At 36.4% G+C, this 23,268-nt stretch overlaps 3 protein-coding genes across 5 annotated transcripts; 2 read left to right on the top strand and 1 right to left on the bottom strand.

The window, feature by feature from the left end:
• Positions 1 to 379: 379 nt before the first annotated feature.
• On the top strand, positions 380 to 3,295 carry taf10 (TAF10 RNA polymerase II, TATA box binding protein (TBP)-associated factor). The gene is made up of 5 exons (XM_042003669.1): positions 380 to 775; positions 1,257 to 1,414; positions 1,535 to 1,599; positions 2,438 to 2,552; positions 2,987 to 3,295. Exons 1-5 carry the CDS (start codon positions 643 to 645, stop codon positions 3,074 to 3,076), a joined length of 561 nt encoding a protein of 186 aa, XP_041859603.1. The 5' UTR covers positions 380 to 642; the 3' UTR covers positions 3,077 to 3,295.
• Positions 3,296 to 5,070: 1,775 nt separating this feature from the next.
• On the top strand, positions 5,071 to 22,700 carry ppih (peptidylprolyl isomerase H (cyclophilin H)). Of its 2 annotated transcripts, XM_042003670.1 has the most exons (9): positions 5,074 to 5,247; positions 13,498 to 13,562; positions 13,690 to 13,713; positions 14,408 to 14,452; positions 18,165 to 18,207; positions 21,431 to 21,523; positions 21,706 to 21,793; positions 21,891 to 21,931; positions 22,282 to 22,700. In XM_042003670.1, exons 1-9 carry the CDS (start codon positions 5,182 to 5,184, stop codon positions 22,348 to 22,350), a joined length of 534 nt encoding a protein of 177 aa, XP_041859604.1. In that variant the 5' UTR covers positions 5,074 to 5,181; the 3' UTR covers positions 22,351 to 22,700. The 2 variants fall into 2 exon arrangements, with proteins under 2 accessions (XP_041859605.1, XP_041859604.1); XM_042003671.1 differs by lacking the exon at positions 14,408 to 14,452 and having other exon boundaries at positions 5,071 to 5,247.
• si:dkeyp-100a1.6 (probable G-protein coupled receptor 160) lies at positions 6,889 to 10,342 on the bottom strand. 2 transcript variants are annotated; one of them, XM_042003668.1, is made up of 2 exons: positions 10,071 to 10,342; positions 6,889 to 8,386 (listed from the first exon to the last, which is right to left on the bottom strand). In XM_042003668.1, the coding sequence occupies exon 2, from the start codon at positions 8,290 to 8,292 to the stop codon at positions 7,234 to 7,236; it is 1,059 nt and encodes a 352-aa protein (XP_041859602.1). In that variant the 5' UTR covers positions 8,293 to 8,386; positions 10,071 to 10,342; the 3' UTR covers positions 6,889 to 7,233. The 2 variants fall into 2 exon arrangements, with proteins under 2 accessions (XP_041859602.1, XP_041859601.1); XM_042003667.1 differs by lacking the exon at positions 10,071 to 10,342 and adding an exon at positions 9,410 to 9,569.
• Positions 22,701 to 23,268: the final 568 nt, after the last annotated feature.

The raw sequence follows: 23,268 nt of genomic DNA, 5'->3' as shown, positions 1-23,268 counted from the left end.
CTGCGTTCACTGCGCCTCGTAAATGAGTAGGTCTTGCTGTAAAATCGTTATTTGTTGCAAAAAAGTGACCTCTGATACAATCACTAATGTAACAAGATATATGTGGCAGTTTAGTAGTTGTATGTTAAAAAAACAGCAGACAATAAAATGTATTTATTTATTTTTACTGCAAACACACAAATGCGACATTGCCTATTTGCTCACTTTTTGCAAGTATCTTTATTTAGCCACCCTATTTCATTGATTGATTACTAATTCCTTGTATACATCTTTTTTAAATATAAGAACCAAGTCGATTCATTTCACACAATCGGTAATGATGTCATCATACGACCAAAATAATGGATTGTCCGCCTTCCGCAAATTCTAACAGACGACGTACAATTGGCAACATAGGTCACATGACGTGACTGTAGCATGAGCTCGGGTTTTTCGATGAACGACAGCTTCAAACAAACCAGAAACCAGCTAATTTATTTTATTTGAGCGTATTCACAGTGACAGAATAGCTGTGCATCGCGACGTATTGTTTTTAAAAACATTTGTTTTACTGCTATTTGTTCTGCTATACAACGCGTAGTTGCAATTTGGGGCATTTGTTTCTGTTAGCTTACCAAGTTTAGCTTGCTAGCTAACATAAATATGAATATAGACAACGTAAATCAGTCTGTTACTACTGGAGTTCCGGCTACGACGTCTTCAACTTCAAGTAATTGCATCGCGAATGATAATACAACACCCAACGTCAGCAGCATCCCCTCGGTCACGAGTAATGGTAATGTTATGTGACTTTAGCTAATATCTATGCTGTCTGTGGTATTTCCTGCACACAACTGACATTCCTCTTTTGCAAGAGGATGGATTTTTTATTTATTTATTTATTTTTATGGGATCTGAATTTATTATTAATATGTTCTTCATACTTATCTTAAAATAAGTCTCCGACTTGTACGGACTTAGTTATACCTAACTTTGTTCACAGTAGGCTAATGGTTGATTCTGCTACGGATGAATGATTGTTAAACCATTAGGATGAACTGTGAATACATTTAATGTCAACATAGATGGATACATATTTTATTCTTCCCAAAGTAAATGACTGTTCAACACTGCTTCCAGCAGGATTTATTTATTGCAAAATAAAATGGTGTTTCTAACTAACTAACTAACTAATTAATTAGTAATATAACAGTTCTTAATTGCAAGTAAAGCTATCTTTTTTATGTTGTGTTTTAACCGATCATTTTACTCATCAGTTGCCACCACAGCGGCCGTGGTTGCACCATCAACAGACTCACAAGTGTCAAATGGTGTCTACATTCCTAGTGGCATTGCCAATGGGGATGTAAAGCCTGCTGTCTCCACCACACCTTTGGCTGATTTCCTCATGCAGCTGGAGGATTACACTCCCACTGTAAGTCAGTCGGGCTTTCATCTTTGATAAATTGATGACTCATAAACACAAATATAATGGTGTTCTTTTAGGCTCTTATATTTATTTCCTAAACATAAAGAAGCTCTTTTTATTTTTCAGATTCCTGATGCAGTTACAGGCTACTACCTCAATCGGGCTGGCTTTGAGGCTTCTGATCCAAGAATGTAAGTGCATGAAACATTACATGCTGATCTGAGGTTGCATCTGTTAGAGGCACAATGTTTTACATATTCATGAAAAGAATGTGGTTGTCTCCATCACCTTTTCCAGAAATGTCACTTTTTGGAGCCTGGTGGTGTAAAAATGACATGTTGTCAGCGTTTTATATTAAAATTCATGTTAATGCATTTGGATGTTTGTTGTAAGCATTTTCACCTGATACCTCATGAAACCAAATGACCCAAATCATATGTGTGATCAGAGTTTATATTTGGGGTTTTTCACGAGGTTATAACATACAAAGCAAACAGAACAACGTTAAACTCTTTGGGAAATCATAGTTAAACCATTGAAAATGTAAATGACGTGATCAGTCTTGTGTAAGCTCATAGGCAGGGCAAGTTTATTTGTTTAGCAAATCTTATGTACAAGACAATTCAAGATGCTTTACATAAAACATTAAAAACATTACAGCGGGGTGTAGGAGGGAGGTAATAAAAAGTACGTTAAAAACAAACTTTAAAAAGAAATAAACGGAATTAAATAAAAACAAACTAGAAAAATTTGTTTTCATTTTAATTTTTTTTTCACTATTATATTTGATTCTTTTTGCTTGTTATCTTGGCATTATAATCATAAAGACAGTCCATTTTTACAAACCAAAAATCTGACTTGATTTTTTTTTTAAGAGCAAAATTATATGCAGACTCATTACATTAATAGTCTTAATTATCACTATTATTATTGTGAGTGAAAATGAGGCCAGGCAAACTCTGATTGCATTTACAAGTTTCTTGTACAGTTTGGGGGGGAAAAAAATGACGTTCTTTTTGCATTCTGCAGAATTCGTCTGATCTCCCTTGCTTCTCAGAAGTTTATCTCCGACATTGCCAATGATGCACTGCAGTACTGCAAAATGAAAGGGACTGCCTCAGGAAGCTCCAGAAGTAAGGCAAAGGTGAGTATCAATCAAATTTTAACATGCACATTAACAATTAATTTTATTATTGGGAAGAAAACAAAACAAAAATATATATATTTTTCATTTTTCTTTTAATTTCTTGGAGTTATATTAAGATTTATGTTCTTAAACACATTTCTTATGTTAAACTTTTATACTTGGTTTTCCACAATACTCCTACATACCTAAACAGGTGGATGTAGTGGCTCAGTCATGTAAACTTTCACACATTTTTAATAAGATAAAGTGATTAAAATTAGCACTACCAAACGGTTGAGCAGCGCATTAAAGGGTAAATCTGAGGCCTCCATACAGTACTCTAAATGTTAGATCAGGGGTGCTGACAGGAGATTTTCTGCTGCTTTGAGGATGTTTTGTCCTTTCTATCATCTCATATTTACTGTTCTGCATTTTTCATCTTTCCCTCATAGGATAAGAAGTACACTCTGACAATGGAGGACTTGACTCCTGCCCTTTCTGAATATGGTGTGAATGTTAAGAAACCTTATTACTTTACATAGAATTCTGTTTTTGAAGGTTTTGCTTTTTCTTTTTTTTTTTTTTTAGTAATGATCTCCCTGCTGACCCAATAGAACCTGCCACTGCCCTTATTGCTAAATAAGCTTTGACAAATCTTTATAGCAACTTTGCAGTTTGTCTTTTTTTTTTTTTTTGCAAAACTATACATTTGTTAATTTGTGGAATTTTGTTTAATTGTGAAAATAAAACCTTTAACAAAAATGATGTTTCTTGAGAGATTTTATTTTTGGTGCTCCCACTTCCATTTCCAGTGCTTCCACTTTTCTTAAGACTAAAGAAGTTGTTTCATTTAAATGCATCTTGAATTTATTATGGAGCTTTAGATGTCATCTCTTCTCTAGCACACATGCTATCAGCACTTTCCTATTTTTGTATTTTATTGTTGGCCATGTGCAGTTGTGTTTTCCTGCTGTACGCTACATGAAATATTTTCTAAAATTAAATTGTTTTTTATAATTTTAATAACTAAACTGTTTTAGATTTTTATTTTTGTTTTGTTTTAGTAAATACACACATACATTGCATTGAGGCCAAGTGAACTTTCCTGTTGCACTGAGCAACAACAATGAGAGACATGTACAGTATTTTCAACATATCCTTTACTGCTGGGATTCCTCGAAGTGAGACAGAAAGCCACCTCTCAGATATTGTTTGGAAATCAGTAACTCTGCTGTTTACTTTAGCTTAGTTAATATCTTAGAGCCACATAATTATGTAGTTTAATCCCACACAGTTGAAATAATCATGTATTTGTATTTAAAATGTCAAGAATACACTAAATATATTTGATCTGTGCTTAAGTTTTCAGTAGTTTATAACTGAAAAAAAGTCAAATGACCCAATGACTAATGTATTTGAGCTCTTCAAACACATCACAAACATGTTCTTTTGATAGAAATGTACTATTTCCTTACATCTATTCACTGAGCCTTATTAGAAACCATCCCAACAGTCTACTGCATGTATAAAACCATCTGAACTAGACTAGTTTAACAGATTTAGTACAAACAACAAAAACATTTCTACTTGTGGCAGTAAATTTGGTTTTATTGTGCCTTACGCTATCGCCATGAGGATTCTGGTACAATCACCCATCATTTTATTTTTGTCCTTTCTGGCAATGCTCTTTTTACTAAAGTGTGGAGCTGTCACACAAATTTAAAAAGAATGGGGCCGTGAGTTTGTTGTAAAAACGTGAAATGACTCAATTATAACGTGATAACTAATTGTAAGAACACCTAGAACTAAGTATAATATAAAATATATTTTGTGGAGCTTGTTCTCGTCAAGCAGAAACATTTAATTTCTTTTAATCAAAGATTCATTGTTCTACTCTGATTTATTCTTGTACACACAGGGATGAGGGACAATTATGAGCAACACGGTCATGGTGCGTGCGTGTGTCTGAGTTGTCATAGAGTGTGGGTGTGTTGCTTTTGTTAACACGTACCTGTAGTTACGCCTATAGTCTTCATGTCTTTTGAAAGCTAAGATGACATTCATGCACCGTTGGGGCTGTGAGAATTAAATTACTGATACAAAGATGTTGCCCTGCCTCCTTTAAAGGTGCAACATCAACAGCATCAGTGTCCTCCAAGCTTCACCATTGTACAATCTCTCCCATGAAGTACAACTTGAGCCAATTTGATAAATTAGACAATTCTCTGATCTACTGCATGCGCAGTTTCCTCATTCAATACAGTTTATATAGTTTTCACTAAAAAAAACATATCACGTTATAAGGTCATTAGTTTAACGTTTTACAATAACTATAATGACGTAACACGATACGGTATTTATTTATTTTGTTTGGGTGACCCTACGCTTTGGTATCTTTTGACCCTTTTGAGTCCCCTAACATCTCTGATATGAGCGTGAGCGACATTCCGGTTCACACTCCTGACCAGTTGGTGGCGGAACTCACCAAATCGTTGCGTGCCAACATTAAATCAAGAAGAAGAAGAAGAAGAAGATCATCTCTTTGAGCCACCGTAGGTACTTCTGCGCATGTTCTGTGCATTCAAACGAGTCGCGTGTAATTTACAAATCAGTATATATAGTCTTAAGAAGTGCTCCAGGCTCCACAATGTCTGTTCAAGCAACAAACCCCAACAACCCGATTGTCTTCTTCGACATTACCATTGGAGGGCAGGTGAGTAGTACAAAGAGATGAGTTTATTTCCCTGCTAACGTTGAGTTTACGTTACAGCTTCCCTCCAGCCTCAGCACAAAGTCAGTTCTGAGTAAATGTTAAGCCCCTAAGAGCTGCAGCAAAAACATTTAAACTACCATATGTTTCTGTATAAATATATGTGATATGAAACAATGAAAAAAAAAATCTGTAATCGTGGTGTATCTTGTGAGCTGCGTGCAGGAGCTGTTGTGCTAAGTCGCAATGAAACCAGGTCAAAGCCATGTTGTCACCTTTGCTAAAGAGGTAGTTAAATTAATTTAGGACTTGGGGTTATTCCATTAGAAAGTCTATAAATCCCTACCGCTTTATTTTATAGGGCTGCATTTGTCTTTTTATAGGTTTGTTTAGTGACTTTTTCAGGCCCTTGGCTCGCAGACATATGGTCTTTGTTTTCACAAGCTGGCATAATTTTCTGATGTCTTAATGAAATGTCTGCGACATGCTTTAGTCAAAATAACAAAGTCACTGAAGAAGCTCTAGTTTTTCCTATTAATTTACACCTCTATTCAGTTGGATCATTTTGGGGACACGGAGCGACCCTTATATTTCCATCAACCATGGATCCCTCTTTTAGCTACCAACTGATTTACGTTTTGATGGGTGCACAGAGGTATTTGGCACCTTAATTGATAGCTGAGTTATAGTCACTGTAAAAGCAGTAAGAGAAACAATCTGTTATGGGGATAAAAATAATTTGAATATATTTGCCACACAGTAAGCAACTGACGTGTCTTTCAGCCCTACCTCATACCACTGGCAATGACTAAGTGCTTTATATAATGTAATACTATATTCTTACAGACATCTCTTCAGGCAAATAAAGAAATTCCACTGCAAGGAGACTGTATCTGTCTAAACTGGTGCTTTTAGTTGTATTACCTGATTGGTGTCAGTAGGTGGTATATGATTGCAGTTTTTTACATTTCAATGATGGTGTGTCATTCTGATCATGTGACATAAAGAGAATGAAATATTAGACATATGCCTCAGTGCATAAAAAAAAAAAGTGGACATGAAAAGTGTTGGAAAAATCTGGCATTTCAACAGGGGTTAAATGTCAGGATTTTACATGAAATCACAATAAATAATTTCAAAATGTTTCCCAGCTTTAATGGGGCCCTTTATCTTACATGTTTCAGTTGAAAAAACAAACCGTTTGCTGTTGTTACTGAGTAAATGTCAGGAAAATACTATGTCGACAGTACTGAACTCATCTTGTGAGGCTGAACTTAACCAGAGTCTGTTTAACTGATGACAGGTTTGTACACAAGAAGACCAAACAGTCATGCGGAAGTGCACATTCCTCTCGTTGCTTTTATTTCTTACACGGAGAACCGGAATAGCCACTTCACTGCTGCATGCTGCCATTTTGGTGTGTTCAGGATCACTTTTGATACATTATATCTTTCAGAGTTTATCCTGGAACACCTAGATATTTAAAAACAGTAGCTCACGCTGTGCTTCATATTAGCTGTTCTGAGCTGTTTATGGAGATAAAGATAGATTTTTAGACTCATTAAAACCAAGTACCACATACCTATAAAAACGAGGTTGGGGAGTAGGCAGAAGAACAAGATTTAGTGAAAGAAATATGTGCTGTGTGTTTTAATATTTTATTGGAAACTATTCAGTAAATAATGGATACAACAGAAAATAAAAAGAATGATAGAAAACAATCATCACAGCAGTATTTCACCGACGCTATCATTTCCCGTTTGTGTATTACGCATATTTACAAATAAAATTTATTGTTTTATTTACAAATTAAAGCTTCACAACACTTTGCTGCACAGCTTCTCAGATTATTACAGGTGCAGTCATAGCTGCAGCATTTTTGCTCATCCAGGTTAGTAGGAAGAGGCGTTATCGATGAAACTCTTGTTTTTGTTTATAGTTGGTCATAAATCTATTTTGTGACATGGCACATTTGTTTGGTATTCTTCTTCACATATGGAGTAATTTGTCTCTCTTCTCCTTTGATTGGTTAAACGTGGCCATAGGCAGTAGAGACTCATATGTGCCTTTGCTCAAATGCCAGTAAATCTGCCACATGCACACATTTTCTGGTAGATTGCTGTACTGTCCTTGTGTCTTACTCTTCACCCAGAATACCACACCTATTAGGAAACTATTGATGCACTCCAGCCACAGAAGGTTAACAGAGATGTAGGCTGGTACTGCAAAGCCATAGATTATACAGCCAGCAAACATAACAAGGTAAGGCACCCAAAACATAGTAAAGCACAGCACTAGGCTAAACCACAGAGGCGGCCGCCACCAGCTGTTCTTCTCCAGCTCTTTAATCTTACTGATTTTTGTTTCCATGCTGTATGTCCAGGTTGATGTGAAAGACAGGTCACTCCTCTTGTTTTCTTGCTTCTCCCTAGATTCGTATATCCTGTCAGCCTCTTCCACCCACGGGGGAATTTTGGACCAAAATGGCAGCAATATTAAAACTGCTGCTGCGAGAAGTCCCATATTAGAAACTGTAATCAGTGTTGACTCTTCAACCTCGCATACTATCTCTTTTATCCCAGTTTTATGAATTAGTTCCAATGGTTCAGCAGTGACTGTTCTAAAAGCATAAATAACAGCTTGTAGCCAAACCAGCAATGTCAGAACCACATTCCTGAGCAGCTTGGAGTTTGTGTGCTTGCTCAAACAGTCATCTCCTAAACAGTAATCCAGTAAAGTCAGGCACATCATGGGCAGTGGCAGTGAACTGTATGTTGCTGAGGCGTTGGCCAAGACGAAGCATGGCGACACAAAATACCTCTCAGCTCCAAGAAACCACAACGTTGCCAATAAAAATGTCAAAAGTAAGTCAGCTAGTACAATGGACAGGCTGAACAAGCTTAAAATGTAAGTGTACCCTTTCTTGGTGCATGAATAAAAAACACCTGTGTCAAGGCCAAACTTAAAAAGGAAGAGGAAAAAATATTTCTCGGTATTGTCTGTGAGAGTGTAAGACACCTCCTCCCATTGCTTTAAGATGGCCAGCATTTTGATGAGGTTTCTAGTTTTCGGAGATGATGGGAAGTCTTTCCAGCATTTATGGTCATGCAGAAGTGATAGAGTCAAGATGCCCCAGGCAACTCTGCAAAAAAAACAGTATAATTAATTATTTTAGTTTTACAAACAGTTGTCACAGGAGGTGTTGTGTACAGAGGGATATAATGTTAAGTCTGACACTAAATAAATACTCCAGCGTATTAACTCACCAACTCCATGACTTTAACCATTCTTCTATCTGGTCAGATGTTGCTATTAAACCTTTTACTTAAGATATTTAATCTTGTAATCATTCGTATATTAATATTCAGCTTTGTGCATTTATGTCTCCTTGTTTTTCTTTTATAATATGTTTTAGCTATAATCTTCTAGTTGCTTAAAACTGGCCCCAAATCCTGCTGCAAATCTCTTAGCAAGTCCTCCTAAATTCCTTTTTAGTTGCTATTAGTCCAATTTAGAAAACTATTTTACCGTGTAATATCAGGCACTAAGAGCAAGGGGTATAACAATACATCATTCTACATCAATTATATGGCCAATGACTTCAAGCTAAAATACAGACCTTGTTCTTTCTGGCACAATTTCCAATTATCACTAATCTGTCTTTGTTGTAAGAATATATATTTTTTTTTTATGGATTTTTTGAAATACCTGAGCTCAAGAAAAAACAAACATATTCTAATTGCTTTTTGTGATTTTGATATGAATAAAAATGACTGCTCAGCCAGTTAAGCTAAATATCAACCCAAATTTATAGACTTTATTGTTGGGTGTATCTTCTTATGCATGTAGCTTCTTGAAAATGAGTTACAACGTATAAAAAAAGTGTATTTCTTGTGTTAAACCAGGCCATTAGCATAACCCCGACTCATTCTGTTTTTTAATGTCTAACAGGAAACATTCACATTTCCTTTTTAATTTTTGCACTTTGGAATATTCTGACCCGACTTCCATGTCAGCTTTGCAGTATTCCACATACCAACATCAACGTAGATCAATTTCACTACATGAATTGTTTAACCAGTGACAAATTAGGCTGCTGGTTCTCCAACATGAAATATTAACAAAAGTCAAATTGAAAGAGTTAAAAATAAAAAGACGATTTTACCTCCCTGTCCGGTATTGTCCTGATCTAGTGAGTTTCAGTGGAGGGGCTTATCAAGTAGAGGGTGTGCTCCTTTTCATTTGCAAGAGTATGGCTGCTAACAGGTGGATCAGTTCTTTTTAAAGCTGCTCTTCATGGCTCCACCTTCTCACTGTGAAAGCACATATCAGTCTACTGTGTTTTCCCTCTCACACTCATAAGGTGATTGCCTCTTGTAACTGAGTGATTTGAATGTTCCATATAAGGCAGTGCAGAACAAAACATCCACTAACAATGCATTTGGGTGAAACCACACCCTGTAAGTAGTTTTGTTTGTTTGACCCACGGCAGTATACAATTACATCATAACTAAGAGATCCGACATCCAGTATTGTGTTGAACTTTAGGTTGCTTTCCAGAGAGGCTACCAAACCTGACAGGCTTGACTCAACGTGTTTGCTGTGTAGTATTGTTTGCTTTTAGTGGAAAAATAAACATTTAACTCAGCTTCTCAAATCAGCTGGAAAGTTAAGAGATGTGGTTATTTTTTTTCTGTGCTAGAATTCATGCAATTGTAAATGGCATGTTTTTAAAGTAAAACTCGTTTTCATATTCAAATCACTGTAACTGACCTTTTCTAAACTTCAGAAACATACATTGTGTGACAGGTTAAAAGCTGTCCTACCTGTTGTTACGCCCTGGACTTCTGACTCTGATCAGAGACGAGCCTTCCACAGATCATTGTTCTGTAGTTGATAATTGTACTGTGTCAAGACGCTTATCTTCACCCATTTTTTTATCTTTCTGAAGGCCGCGTAGGCCGACTGTACGGTCTAAATAATACAGCACACTGTTCGAACTAATGATAAAAGATGTGATGCATGCCTGTTTGCCGTACATATGCATGAAGTGAAAGAAAAGTTGTGCAGTGATGCTGTGAGGACAAATCTCCCTTGTACCAGCACTTCTGCTTCACTTCTCACTCTCGTGCACAGATAAACATGTTACAAATCCGGTAATTTACATGCCCTACTGCGTCTGAAGCCTGGGAGGAGACACCTACGCAGCCGTACTACACTTACAAACACAAAGTGCACCAATGATTTTGTATGTAATGAACTACTGTGTAAAGATTATGTGTTTGTTTTCCAGTATTATGTACTGTATAAATAATCTGCTTCACATTTACAAAAACTAAAAAAGACTAAAGAGTGCCAAAGTATTCGACAACAAGAATTCCTGTTCCAGCTAGTGAGATTGATGAAATGTAGTTGTTTCCATATTTAAACACCAGAAAATAGCCCAATCACAGCTTTCTTTATCGATGTTGATTTTAAAAATGCACTTCAGTATTGGAGATGTTTCCGTATATGATCAGTTTCCAATACTGTACTCCAATATTGTTTCTCCAGCTGTCCACATAGCCATTATTTTTTTTCTACAGCGTAATAAAACTGCCATGTTTGAAGTTTGTGAAGGTCTGAGGAGACCGGATTGTTCTAACGTGGTATCTACAGGGTGTGCAGAATTATTAGGCAAGTTGTATTTTTGAGGATTAATATTATTATTGAACAACAACTATGTTCGCAATGAACACAAAAGACTCATAAATATCAAAGCTGACTATTTCTGGAAGTTGGAGTGAGGCTTTTTTAGTTTTAGTATCTTAGGAGGATATCTGTGTGTGCAGGTGACTATTACTGTGCATAATTATTAGGCAACTTAACAAAAACCAAATATATACCCATTTCACTTATTTATTTTCACCAGGGAAACCAATATAACAACTCAAAATGTACAAATATAGATTTCTGGCATTCAAAAACAAAACAAAAACAAATCAGTGACCAATATAACCACCTTTCTTTGCGAGGACACTCAAAAGCCTGCCATCCATAGATTCTGTCAGTGTCTTGATCTGTTCACGATCAACATTGCGTGCAGCAGCAACCACAGCCTCCCAGACACTGTTCAGAGAGGTGTACTGTTTTCCCTCCCTGTAGATCTCACATTTGATGAGGGACCACAGGTTCTCTATGGGGTTAAGATCAGGTCAACAAGGAGGCCATGTCATTATTTTTTCTTCTTTTAGACCAGGGCTACTCAATTCGGTCCTACGAGGGCCGCAATCCAGCAGGTTTTCCATGTATCCCTGCACCAACACACCTGAGTCAAATTAGGTGGCTCTAACAGCCAATCAGGTTCTACACAATAACTCATTAATTTGACTCAGGTGTGTTGGTACAGGAATACATGGAAAACCTGCTGGATTGCAGCCCTCGTAGGACCGAATTGAGTAGCCCTGTTTTAGACCTTTTCTGGCCAGCCACGCAGTGGAGTACTTGGATGCGTGTGATGGAGCATTGTCCTGCATGAAAATCATGTTTTTCTTGAACGATGCTGACTTCTTCCTGTACCACTGCTTGAAGAAGGTGTCTTCCAGAAACTGGCAGTAGGACTGGGAGTTGCGCTTGACTCCATCCTCAACCCAAAAAAGTCCCACAAGCTCATCTTTGATGACACCAGCCCATACCAGTATCCCACCTCCACCTTGCTGGCATCTGAGTCAGAGTGGAGCTCTCTGCCCTGTACTGATCCAGCCACGGGCCCATCCATCTGGCCCATCAAGACTCACTCTCATTTCATCAGTCCATAAAACCTTAGAAAAATCAGTCTTATGATATTTCTTGGCCCAGTCTTGACGTTTAATCTTGTGTGTCTTGTTCAGTGGTGGTCATTTTTCAGCCTTCCTTACCTTGGCCATGTCCCTGAGTATTGCACACCTTGTGTTTCTTGGCACTCCAGGGATGTTGCAGCTCTGAAATATGGCAAAACTGGTGGCCAATGGCATCTTGGCAGCTTCAAGCTTGATTTTCCTCAGTTCATGGGCAGTGATTTTGCACCTTGTTTTTTCAACACGCTTCTTGCGACCCCGTTGACTATTTTGAATGAAACGCTGGATTGTTCGATGATCACGCCTCACTATCTCACTATTTTTGACTTTTCAGAGTCCGTCAAATCTCTCTTCTGACCCATTTTGCCAAAGGAATGGAAGTTGCCTAATAATTATGCACACCTGATATAGGGTGTTGATGTCATTAGACCACACCCCTTCTCATTACAGAGATGCACATCACCTGATATGCTTAATTGGTAGTAGGCTTTCAAGCCTGTACCTGTTGGAGTAGGACAACATGCATAAAGAGGATTATGTGGTCACTCACTTGCCTAATAATTCTGCACACAGTGTATTGTACTGTATTGACTATGGATAGGATGTCTTTTCAGATATTTGCATTCATTTCATGTATTGAGCCGCAACCTGGCTCAGTAGCCATGACAAATATGGTAACAATGCAAAGTATATTCAAAATATTTTAATTTATAGCCAACCAAGGGAAAATATAGCAATATGTAAAAAGATATGGAGATATGTAAATTAATGTTTGGTGAGTTGGATGGGTGTCAGTGTCATACTCTGTATATAAATTACAGTGTGTGCATGAAAATGACTTAATACTCTGTCAGTACTCTAACCGGTTGGTCCACTTCAGCATTTTTGTACTATTATACATAACACCAAATGATCTTGAACGATTAATCTGCATTGTGTTTAAGTAGAACTCCATTTCTTAGCAAGTATGCATAACATCTTCTCGTACAAAGAATAAATTAATCTGAGAAAACAAAAATGGATTCAGTGAGCTCCAAATTCATTTATGTATTTGTTTCCATCCGTAGATGCACAGGAGGAGCAGTTTTATTTATCTGCTATACTCTATGTACTACGATACGTTTGTTCTGTTCTGTGAACACACTTACTCGCTGCAGCGTTTTTAAATGTGCCACTAAACCAGCCAGTTATAAACTTGGATAAAGTCATCAAAATTGCAATATAATGAGGTATTACTGTTGTGTGATAAGGATTAGCAAGTACAAAGTACAAACTGAGTGCATGCCCAGAAAGGAGGAGACTAATTATTTTTTGTTCTGATGCATTTCCTGTAGCCAAAAACAGTTTTGAATGCCATTAAAAACCAGTTTGTCTTAACAGGGTGCTTGCTTTGGCACATGCACAACTATTTCTGAAAGTTTTCTCAACTGTCTTTTAGGATGTTGGACGGATGAAGGTTGAGCTGTTTGCAGATGTTGTTCCAAAAACAGCTGAGAATTTCAGGTTTGAACCAAGTCACATTTTTTTTTTCATATTCTGTTAAGAAAAATTTGACTTGAATAGTTTACTAACACTTCTTGCTTTCTTTCTTTCTTATTTTTATTTATTTATTTTTTTAAATCTTTTGCAGGCAGTTCTGTACAGGAGAGTTCAGGTAAATGTTATTTTCTTCACAAAAAACACTGCTTTCAAAGGGGGTCTAAAAATGAGCACAATCAGACAACAAACAAAAATATCACTTGCTGTGTTTAATTTTTATAACTAAAAGACACATTTATCTTTTCACTGCAAATGTATTTATTAAATATTTGTGTTAATCATAATGTTTTTTTAAAGTTGGCATTTCTCATTTTAAGTGTTGACTCACTTAGATCCAATAATAAATCTCTAATTATCAGTGAGATTGTGATAAAACGAGACATATAAAAAGTGGTAGAGGTAATAATCCCTAGTATGATGCTATAGAATCAATCATTCACATGGTCTGCACTGAATACCAGCCACAAGCACTTCTGTTTTCTGGAACATGTTTTTCTGACAAATCTGATAAAACTAGCTCCACCTTGGCAGGTGTTTAAGTCTGTTCAACTACCTGCACCCGACTACCTGTACACATCCAACATAATACAAAGGTCAAACCCTGCACAAAGAAAGTCCAGATAGTGTAATGAGCTGCTGTTTCACAATATTACAACATTTTTCTGGGTTTGTTTGGAGGAAATCACAACAGAATTTATTTTCAAAGCTACAGTTTGACAGATTACGTTACTGCTTAAGTGGTTGTCATTCAGTTTAAATAAGCTGGTTATGTTGCATATTTTCTTATTGTCTCCAAACCTGTCCTGCAGGAAGGATGGTGTTCCCATTGGTTTCAAAGGCTGCACATTTCACAGGTAATTCTTGTAATTAAAACAATGATATATATATATATAAATAAATAATACTGATGATGCTGATGATCGGATGAACAAGCTAAAACTTCGTCTGCTGAGAGATCTTTATTCAAATAATCAGTCTCATAAAGCTGACCTACAAAACGTTGCCATTAACAGTCTACAACAGAAGTGTTGAGGCCAAAGCCATCGACAGTCTCATTTGCATTAATATTTATCAGAGCTTTCACTGATACACCTGCTAGCATTAAGATTTTGCCACTCTGCTATTACCACATGTTGAATGCCAGTTTATCTTATTCTGTGCTGTAAGACACACCACGTCACTTTCAAGAGAGCTCTAGGGTATGGCCACTTTTCTCACAGAGCTACGGAGTATATCTAATAAAGGACTGAAGGGAGACTGGTTCTGTTAACTCAGTGACTCACACTTTATTTCTGCTCTTCAGCAGAAGTAATCTTTCACCTCTGCACAGGGGTGTGGTTTGTATCTGCTGTCATAAACACTGATACCACTCCCCTCTTTTAAGTAGAATAATATTACTGATTGATACAGAAACCCAGTTTGTCTTTTTTCCAAGTCTAATCTCAATTTGATTCTTTAAAAACATTTAAATAAGTAGAATTATTCTCACAGTGTAACATTAAAACAAAACTAACATTTTCTTTTCCAGGCCAACTGGCATTTCTGTAACACTTATTATAAACAATCAGCTCTAACTATGAAGGTGAGGTGGACTTCCCGTTCCTTTAGCTGAGGGAGGAGGATTATTGTTCCCCGGTTAGATCACTCAGGCACTTGAAAGTACCTTTTACCTAGTTCAAAATCCTTGAAGATGCAAAACAGAACTTGCAATTTTCTCTGTGATGTGCCCCCTACCGATGGCTACATCGTTATCCATCTTGCATTCTACCTGTACTGTGAACGCTCTCAAGTCCCAGTGGTGGTGTAGAGCTGGTGGAGTCCCGTTGCTAGCCTCAGTTATGTTGTCTGGCAAAGCTGGATTCTGTAAGTTTATAGGCTTCTCACAAGCACTTGATCAAGGTGGCTGCAATACAGTTCCTCTTGGTGTTTAAATAGGATTGGATTGAGGTGTCTTTGCAGTGGCTCTTACTACTCCTTTCTCTCTCATGTCAGATAACTATACACCGTCTCTTGGGTTCAGTCTGATTAGGTCACGTGCTCTGTGCTAGTTGTTAAGTTACACCTCTGTTTACCTCTCCTGCTGTTCTTTATCTCTTAGCTGGGCAATGTCCATCCATACCAGCTCTGGCTAAGATGGAAGCAAAGGCAGTTTAGTCTGGATTTCCTGCCCCTGAGCAGTTCAGCTGGGCTGTGTCTGTTTGCAATTTCGGATATTTTGAGCTGGATCAAAATATGAACTGCACACCAGTCAGGTGGCTGCTCCACTTTGGAAATCACTGCAAGCTATACCATGCTTGCCAACTTTTTTTTTTCACTTTTTGTTGGAGTGGGACACATGGGTGTTGACAAGGCAGTTTGTCATCATCTTTTAGCTCTTTTGTATTTCCCTTGTATTCTTTATAGAACACTAAAAAGAAACTGCTGTTTCGCTGATACAGTGGGACCAATGACACTCTGTCGATTCGTTACCAGTCCTAGAGCTACACTTGCAGAGCGACTAAGTAGCCCCTTGTTAATCCTTCCACTACATACACAGCTTTGACAATGTTTCTATTCATTGTGCTCAGTTTTGCCATGAATTTCCCCCTGATTGTAAGAGGCATGTACTTTTTGGGGGCATGCCTTCACCCAAAAATTTTATTTGTGTAGGCTCCAGCTTTGATCTGTGCTTTAAGGCTTGATACTAATTCTCTGGTAGCACAGTTACATTTGCTCCTGTGTCTAAAAATATGGTAGACCCAAGAACACTAGGATCTGATGCCACTTCGTGTTTTGCTATTATATTGTAGAAAGGGAAGTTGTCCTGCATTAACCAATAGAGGAACCAATTTTTTTCTTCATTGTCTTCTCCTTCAGTCATTCTTAATGCAGTAGGGAGTGAAACACGTTATTTAATAGGTCTGATTAATTTAAGTAGTGCATTGTCAACACAAACTCGGTCTGAATGAATGTTGCACCGCCCACCTGAACCAAGTCCCCAGTTATACAGAGTCTAGCAGACAGTCCTGGTTTGAATGCACCCAGAACATCCGTAAAAGAAAAGAAAAAGAAGGAAAGAAAAAAAATAACAACAGTTGTTGACAAAGCTACAGGTGGGAGAGAGTTGTTTGTTTAAGAAAAATATATATATTTATGGCTGATTGAGCAGCCATGTACAGTATGTGGCAGATACTGTCCAGCTTAACATGGTATTAAGATGGAAATGTACAATTTAGTGTCAGATTGATGATTGTTCACCAAAATTTACCGTGTTTCTGTTGTTGGGAATACAATCCAGTGTTTCTTCTACCATGACAGCATGTCAGTTCTTCTCTGATTGGCCAGTGTCCCTCCACTGTTTGTCCGCTGATGGGAACACGCCATCAGCGGACAACAGCGCCAACCACCGCACCTCCTCAGTGTCACAGAGACGGCAATAATCTTCATGAAGCACAGCTCTGTGTTCTTCGCATTTACTTTTTTTCCCATAGTTCAAGTTTTCCACTGCCGTTTGAACAGCCGAGAAATGCGCAAATCCTTCCAGATTTCCTTGACGTTAAGAAAATAGTCTGATTCTGATCAGTTTTGCTCATACATGCACAAAAAATGACACCTCAGCGATGGTGGAGGGTCTACATCTACCAGATTAGTCTATACTGCATTGCACAGGATTTTCAGCCTGTCGGCTGTAGCAAACAGGGAAGATGCTTCATTGCCGTTTCAAGCAATAATATTGGGGAGGAAGGAGTGTCTTGTTTATTGAATTCTAAAAGTAAATGCTTTCTTTATAAGTTTTTACTTATTTATTTATTTATTTTTTTCTTCCTGGGTTTAGGCAGTGGGATCAGCTACATTTTGCAAAGTTAGAACAAAAATTATAATGTTGAAACTGAAACCCAAACAAGCGCGTATGTTAAAATATATACCTGATTAAACAATTTGCTAGTGTTTTTTTAATGTTTACAGTTCTCTATTTAGTAAATTTAAGTCAGTGTGAATGTATAGAGTCAACAATTTTGCTAAACCATTTACAAATGTTTGCACTTTATTTATGTCAGTAGTTGTTTATGAATAAAGCTTAACATAAATACCATTTCCTTTGTATTTGTTCAACTTTACCCTTTTGATCGTTGGACTAATCTCTCTTTCCTGCCTTATTAATTCATCTGAAGCACGGAGAGGTTAACACAATGATTACCTGTTGCACATTTTTATTCTACTTTGTTTAAACAAATCAAGTGCTAAATGATTAATTCACCAATTCAACATGGCCTGACATGAACCTGAAATGTGTCGTAGCCTGGATCCAGCATATGTCAGTAAGTTCTGTACTCAAGTCACCACACCAAAGGCCCATTTATGTTCCCTTACATGCGTAGATGGGGAAGTCCGTTTCAAACGTTGTCACACATCACCATCGTCATACATCCATACGTCTTTTGCGTTGCCATGGTTGTTGAGTCAGTTCTTCCACTAGTGTGCACTGAGTTCAGAGCTCGCTCCTGCCAGCCGACATCAGACTGTTATCCGCTTCTTATTACTCTTCTTCCTCTAATACTGTTTTACTTTCATCTTTGTCATTGACAGGGTGATCAAAGACTTCATGATACAAGGAGGAGACTTTGTCAATGTGAGTACATGCACACCTCTTTTGTACTCTTTTCACTTCTTTTTATTCACAGTAAATATAAACTACTCACAGATCATTTCTATATATATATATATATATATATATATATATATATATATATATATATATATATTTATATATTTATTTATTTATTTATTTATTTATTTATTTATTTATTTATTTATATATATATATATATATATATATATATATATATATATATATATATATATATATATATATATATATATATATATATATATATATATATATATATTTATTTATTTATTTATTTATTAGTGCTGGGCAACGATTAAAATTATTAATCGCATTGTTTCACGCAAAATGTCTCTTTCCTTTAAAAGAAGGCCTACGGCTATATAAAGAAAATGCAGTAAATTTTGGTTTACAAACACTAACTCAGGGGTCTCCAACGTGCAACTCTGGAGCCGCAAGTAGCTCTCTGGACCTTTTACAATGCCTCTAAATATGTGGCTAAAATAGTTTTTTTTAAGTCTATCTTTCTTGTCATCAGGTTGGAAACCAGGGACTTTTTTTTCTTTTACTTTACATCATTTTCCACAAATATCTACATCCCTTAGAAGAAAGTCTGTTTATCCTCTTTTTTATAAAGGTTTTATGTTTTTCTTTCTTTTAAAACCTAAAAAAAACTAAAAATGGAAATAAAAATGTGGTTCTTTAAAAATAACAAATATCCTATGGTGGCTATATATATATATATATATATATATATATATATATATATATATATATATATATATATATATATATATATATATATATATATATATATATATAAAGTTGCCTTTTTGAAAAGTCTTGTAACATTTGCAGCTCTAAAGTAGTTTTATTTAGCTGGCTGAGGGAAAAATGGCTCTTTGGATTGGAAAGGCTGCAGACCCCTGCACTAAACACATAAACAGGTTTAGCAGCAGTTTTCTCTTTAAACAGCAACAGTTTAAATATTTCTTCATCTATATTTATAAAATCAAATATTTATGAGAAAGAAGGATGAAATGTTCAGGATTTACTAACTAAAAGGTAAAAAGTCAGCAGGATGAATTTAAAGCTGTGAAGCTGCTTCCTTCTAAACACAGAAGGAACAATATGTGATGAATATCAGCATCAGGTGAACAGACAGAAACAGGATTTGAATCTCACAGCTTCTAGATGGTGAGGAGAGAGAAATATTCACAATATGCACAATAACTTCCATCCATGCACCTTCAGTGCTTCATTATCCAGATTTGTGGCCCATAAATTCTCTAAACTTTAATTTTAAGTTTGACTGCACCTGCAGCCTCCGTTACCGGGAGTTAAGGGGTTAACATCTCGTCTGTAGATGTAACGTCAGGTCTGTGGTATCCCCAGAAAGTCCAGAATCTCAGCTAACAGCTCAGTAAAACCATTTCTATGACCAACACATACAGTTAAGACAACACATAATTCAAAGACCAGCTACATAAAGTCCAAAAAACATGTAAAAACAGACGATGTCTCCCCATGAACACGAGCCAACGACTCCTCTACTGAAAGCTCACATCTCACAGATTCCACAGCTGGAAGTTCCATCTCGCTATGACCAAGATTCACTGAACCAGAGGCAGAAGAAGACCCGATTTATGCTTTACACTTGTAAAAGTCAGAAAGCATGTCTTTGCTGTCTTGCATAAATTAAAACCGCATTCATAAAAAAAATAATAATAAATAAAAAGTTTCTCACTGTCTTTTGGAAGCAGTTTCCTGTCCAAAAATCACGATGAATATATATATATATATATATATATATACACACACACTACATCATACTGTTCACATTTTGACATTAGACCAAGACAACACCTAACACATGACAAGTTATTGAGGCATTGGCATTTTATAATATAGTATAATGTATACTTGGTCCACAGCAAAGAATGATCAAACTGTCATTATAAAACCAGAGCTGTCAGGTTTCTCTCTGGAAGATTGTGACTTGACTTTCTACTATGCACTAAGATGACTTTTGAAATGATTTAGCTCCATAAAAGTCAAATTCAGCTTAAAATTCTGAACAGTGAATTGGATATTATCTTTTCAGTCCACATTTACACTAAACCTCATTGCAGTAGATAAAGTAAATAAAACTCATTTCAAGTGTAGTATTATGAGGGCTACTCAATTTGGTCCTACGAGGGCCTCAACCCAGCAGGTTTTCCAAGTATCCCTGTTTTAACACACCTGATGCAAATTAGTCATTGTGTAGGATGTCATAAGCTGTTTGATCCATTTAATTTTAGTCAGGTTTGTTGAGGTAGGAATGAATTGAAAACCTGCTGGCCCTTGTAGGACCAAATTGAGTTGCCCTGATCTATGGGTCAGTTATGTTGGAAAAACATTTCTTTTCTCATGCGCCAATGCATGAATTCTGCATGGTAACTTTTTTTTAACTTATCTTGCTTTTAATAATTTTAATGTAATTTATTATTTTATTGTGATTATGTGTTGATGCCTTTTACTATTTTAAATACCTGTAATGTCTTTGTTTTATGTAAAGCACTTTGAATTGTCCTGTACATGAAATGTGCTATACAGATAAACTGCCTTGCCTATTTAATAGCTTTAAATGAGGAAAGGAAGGATTTCCCCAATTTAAAATGAATTAAAAAGTAGTGTATTTTTTTTTTATACCCGTGACTGTTCTAATCAGTCATTTGAATTTCTTTTACCCAGTAGTCATTTGCTGACTCCATCGCTCACTCATCCACATTCCCTCTCACTTCCTTTCACACTCATTTGCTTATCAGTCCAGTGTTTAAATTATAGAAAGACTGAAGCAGATGTTCATTTCCCAAAAAGACAATAAAAAACACAACAAATGTATAAGGAATAATGTGTCCAACCCATTAGCCAACACTATGCTCTCCTCTCCTCCTTCAAAGTTATACCTTTCATAATGTTTTTGTTCTTTTCTTAAGTTTTTCCTTAGTTTTAATATTTATCGTATACCCAACAGACAGAAATGTGCAAACTCTTAAGTGTAGTTTAAACACTGTTTGTTTTTTTTTTATTATTCTTTTCACCAGTCACCAGCTTATGGAAACTGCTTTTCTCCCCCCCCCCCCCCCTCTTGTGGATAAAAAGGAAATTACATTTTTTTTTCTCTCCACGGTGAGCCTTATTATTATAATGCTAATGTATGCACTGTTTATCTGTTATGAAGGGTGATGGGACTGGTATCTGCAGCATCTACAGAGGTCCGTTTGCAGATGAAAACTTCAAAATGAAGCATTCTGCACCTGGTCTTCTTTCCATGGTATGTGTGTGAATCTATGGAAAGGGCTCTAAAATCAGTAAGGGATGTAATTTGTCCAGGTGGGGGTGCTCTTGTAGTCATTTTATTCTATAAAAAAACAACTTCTTTAAATGGGAAGATTTAATATGTGCTTTTTATTTGAGTTAAGAAAAGTGTATCTTTCTCATCCATCTTTTGTGCAGGCAAACAGTGGTCCGGGAACAAATGGCTGTCAGTTTTTCATTACCTGCACTAAATGTGATTGGTTAGATGGGAAACATGTTGTTTTTGGTGAGTGAATCAAATGTTTTGAAATGTACACACATAGATTTTAAAGTTGTTTCCCTAATTTTTGTCTGAGTAAAACTGTTGCATTCATAACTCTTAGGAAAAGTGGTGGATGGTCTGCTGATAATGAGAAAAATTGAGGTAAAAACTTAATTTTTTTTCTGTAGGTTTATTTCTTTGTGCTTCAACAATTGGTAATATTGTTGTAATATATCCACTTTGTGGACGTGTAGCTATTTTAATTTTTCCTCAATTGAAGTTGATGTCAGCATACATGCATAGGACAATGACTTATGAGCTTTCATCGCTGCTGTGATGTTTAAAACTAAATGCATATGCAGCTATTAAAAAAGATATATCCTTCCTGTAACTAACACCCACAGTCTATCAATGTTTTTATTGCATCATATTTATGTAACAACTAATTATACTGTTGAGGATGATGGAAGTCTTTTGTCATTTTTATGACTTTTTTTGCTCCTTGCAAACAGAATGTCCCCACGGGCCCCAACAACAAGCCAAAACTCCCAATCGTCATTGCTCAATGTGGAGAGATGTGAACCTGCTAGCTACGTGGATGAGAAATTCACATTTCTGTATGTGTTAAATAGTGTCTAAATGGTAACTGTATAACTTCCCTGTAAAGGATACCTTTTCCCATACGGAATAGATTGAAGGTCGATTGTACTTCATTAAAGCCTCTTTAGATTTCAGACTAACTGCTGCATCAAATTGCAAATTATTCAAGTCATATTCTTTTGTGGCAAGACCTAATTTTTTCTTTGAGGATAAATTTGGTAAAACTTAATGTTCAGTGTACTTGTTTCAATTTCTGCCTTTTTCAGACTAATGGGAAAATGTGTTTGTGATCACCATATATCCATTTTTTAAATAAATTTGTACATTTTTATATATTTTTGCTGTTTTCTTTCTTTTTTGTCATAAGAAGTTGTCCTTATTATAAAATATCATTATTGTTTCGATCACAGTGAAAAGTCTATTTAAAATTTTTGATCAGACATGAGTTGAAAATTTAGTTTGGCCAACTACAAATATTCTGTCCATTGTTTTCCCCCTAATATGTGTTCAGCAAACATTTGATTTGACATCTAATTGTGTTGTCACTCAGCTATACAAACATATGTCATGTCTGAAAAAATTAACCATTTGCTTTAACGCTCAGGTTTTCAGAGAACTTTATCAGCAATTAAACAAAGATATGTTGTACACTGTGATAATTAATTGTATTAATGTCAGCCTTGTAGCTATGGAGCAAATGAGGGCACACACTCCACTGCCAAGCAATCCTCTGCTGAACTTGCAGCTACCTCATGTATCCTAGCCCTCTATACAAATCCAAGCCTCCAGACCCCATCCCCCACTCATGCTCTCCCCTCTACTGCCTTGGACATCGTTCCCTTGGCATAAAGAAAACCTTTCAGATGGAGTCTCTGTTCTTATGGAGGCAGGAAGAAGGT

The sequence above is a fragment of the Melanotaenia boesemani genome, chromosome 13 (assembly GCF_017639745.1).
Source record: "Melanotaenia boesemani isolate fMelBoe1 chromosome 13, fMelBoe1.pri, whole genome shotgun sequence".
NCBI classification, from domain to species: domain Eukaryota; kingdom Metazoa; phylum Chordata; class Actinopteri; order Atheriniformes; family Melanotaeniidae; genus Melanotaenia; species Melanotaenia boesemani.
This window is presented reverse-complemented; position numbering and strand designations above follow the sequence as displayed.

What these genes read in the sequence shown, in the direction of transcription:
- si:dkeyp-100a1.6 (XM_042003668.1), bottom strand. Translation starts at nt 8,292, where the DNA reads ATGCTGGCCATCTTAAAGCAATGGGAGGAGGTGTCTTACACTCTCACA.
- taf10 (XM_042003669.1), top strand. Translation starts at nt 643, where the DNA reads ATGAATATAGACAACGTAAATCAGTCTGTTACTACTGGAGTTCCGGCT. An exon ending in GAGGCTTCTGATCCAAGAAT is followed by an intron (nt 1,600 to 2,437) that starts GTAAGTGCATGA and finishes TGCATTCTGCAG; the next exon opens with AATTCGTCTGATCTCCCTTG. An exon ending in GCTCCAGAAGTAAGGCAAAG is followed by an intron (nt 2,553 to 2,986) that starts GTGAGTATCAAT and finishes TTTCCCTCATAG; the next exon opens with GATAAGAAGTACACTCTGAC.
- ppih (XM_042003670.1), top strand. Translation starts at nt 5,182, where the DNA reads ATGTCTGTTCAAGCAACAAACCCCAACAACCCGATTGTCTTCTTCGAC. An exon ending in ACATTACCATTGGAGGGCAG is followed by an intron (nt 5,248 to 13,497) that starts GTGAGTAGTACA and finishes ACTGTCTTTTAG; the next exon opens with GATGTTGGACGGATGAAGGT. An exon ending in AAGGAGGAGACTTTGTCAAT is followed by an intron (nt 18,208 to 21,430) that starts GTGAGTACATGC and finishes TCTGTTATGAAG; the next exon opens with GGTGATGGGACTGGTATCTG.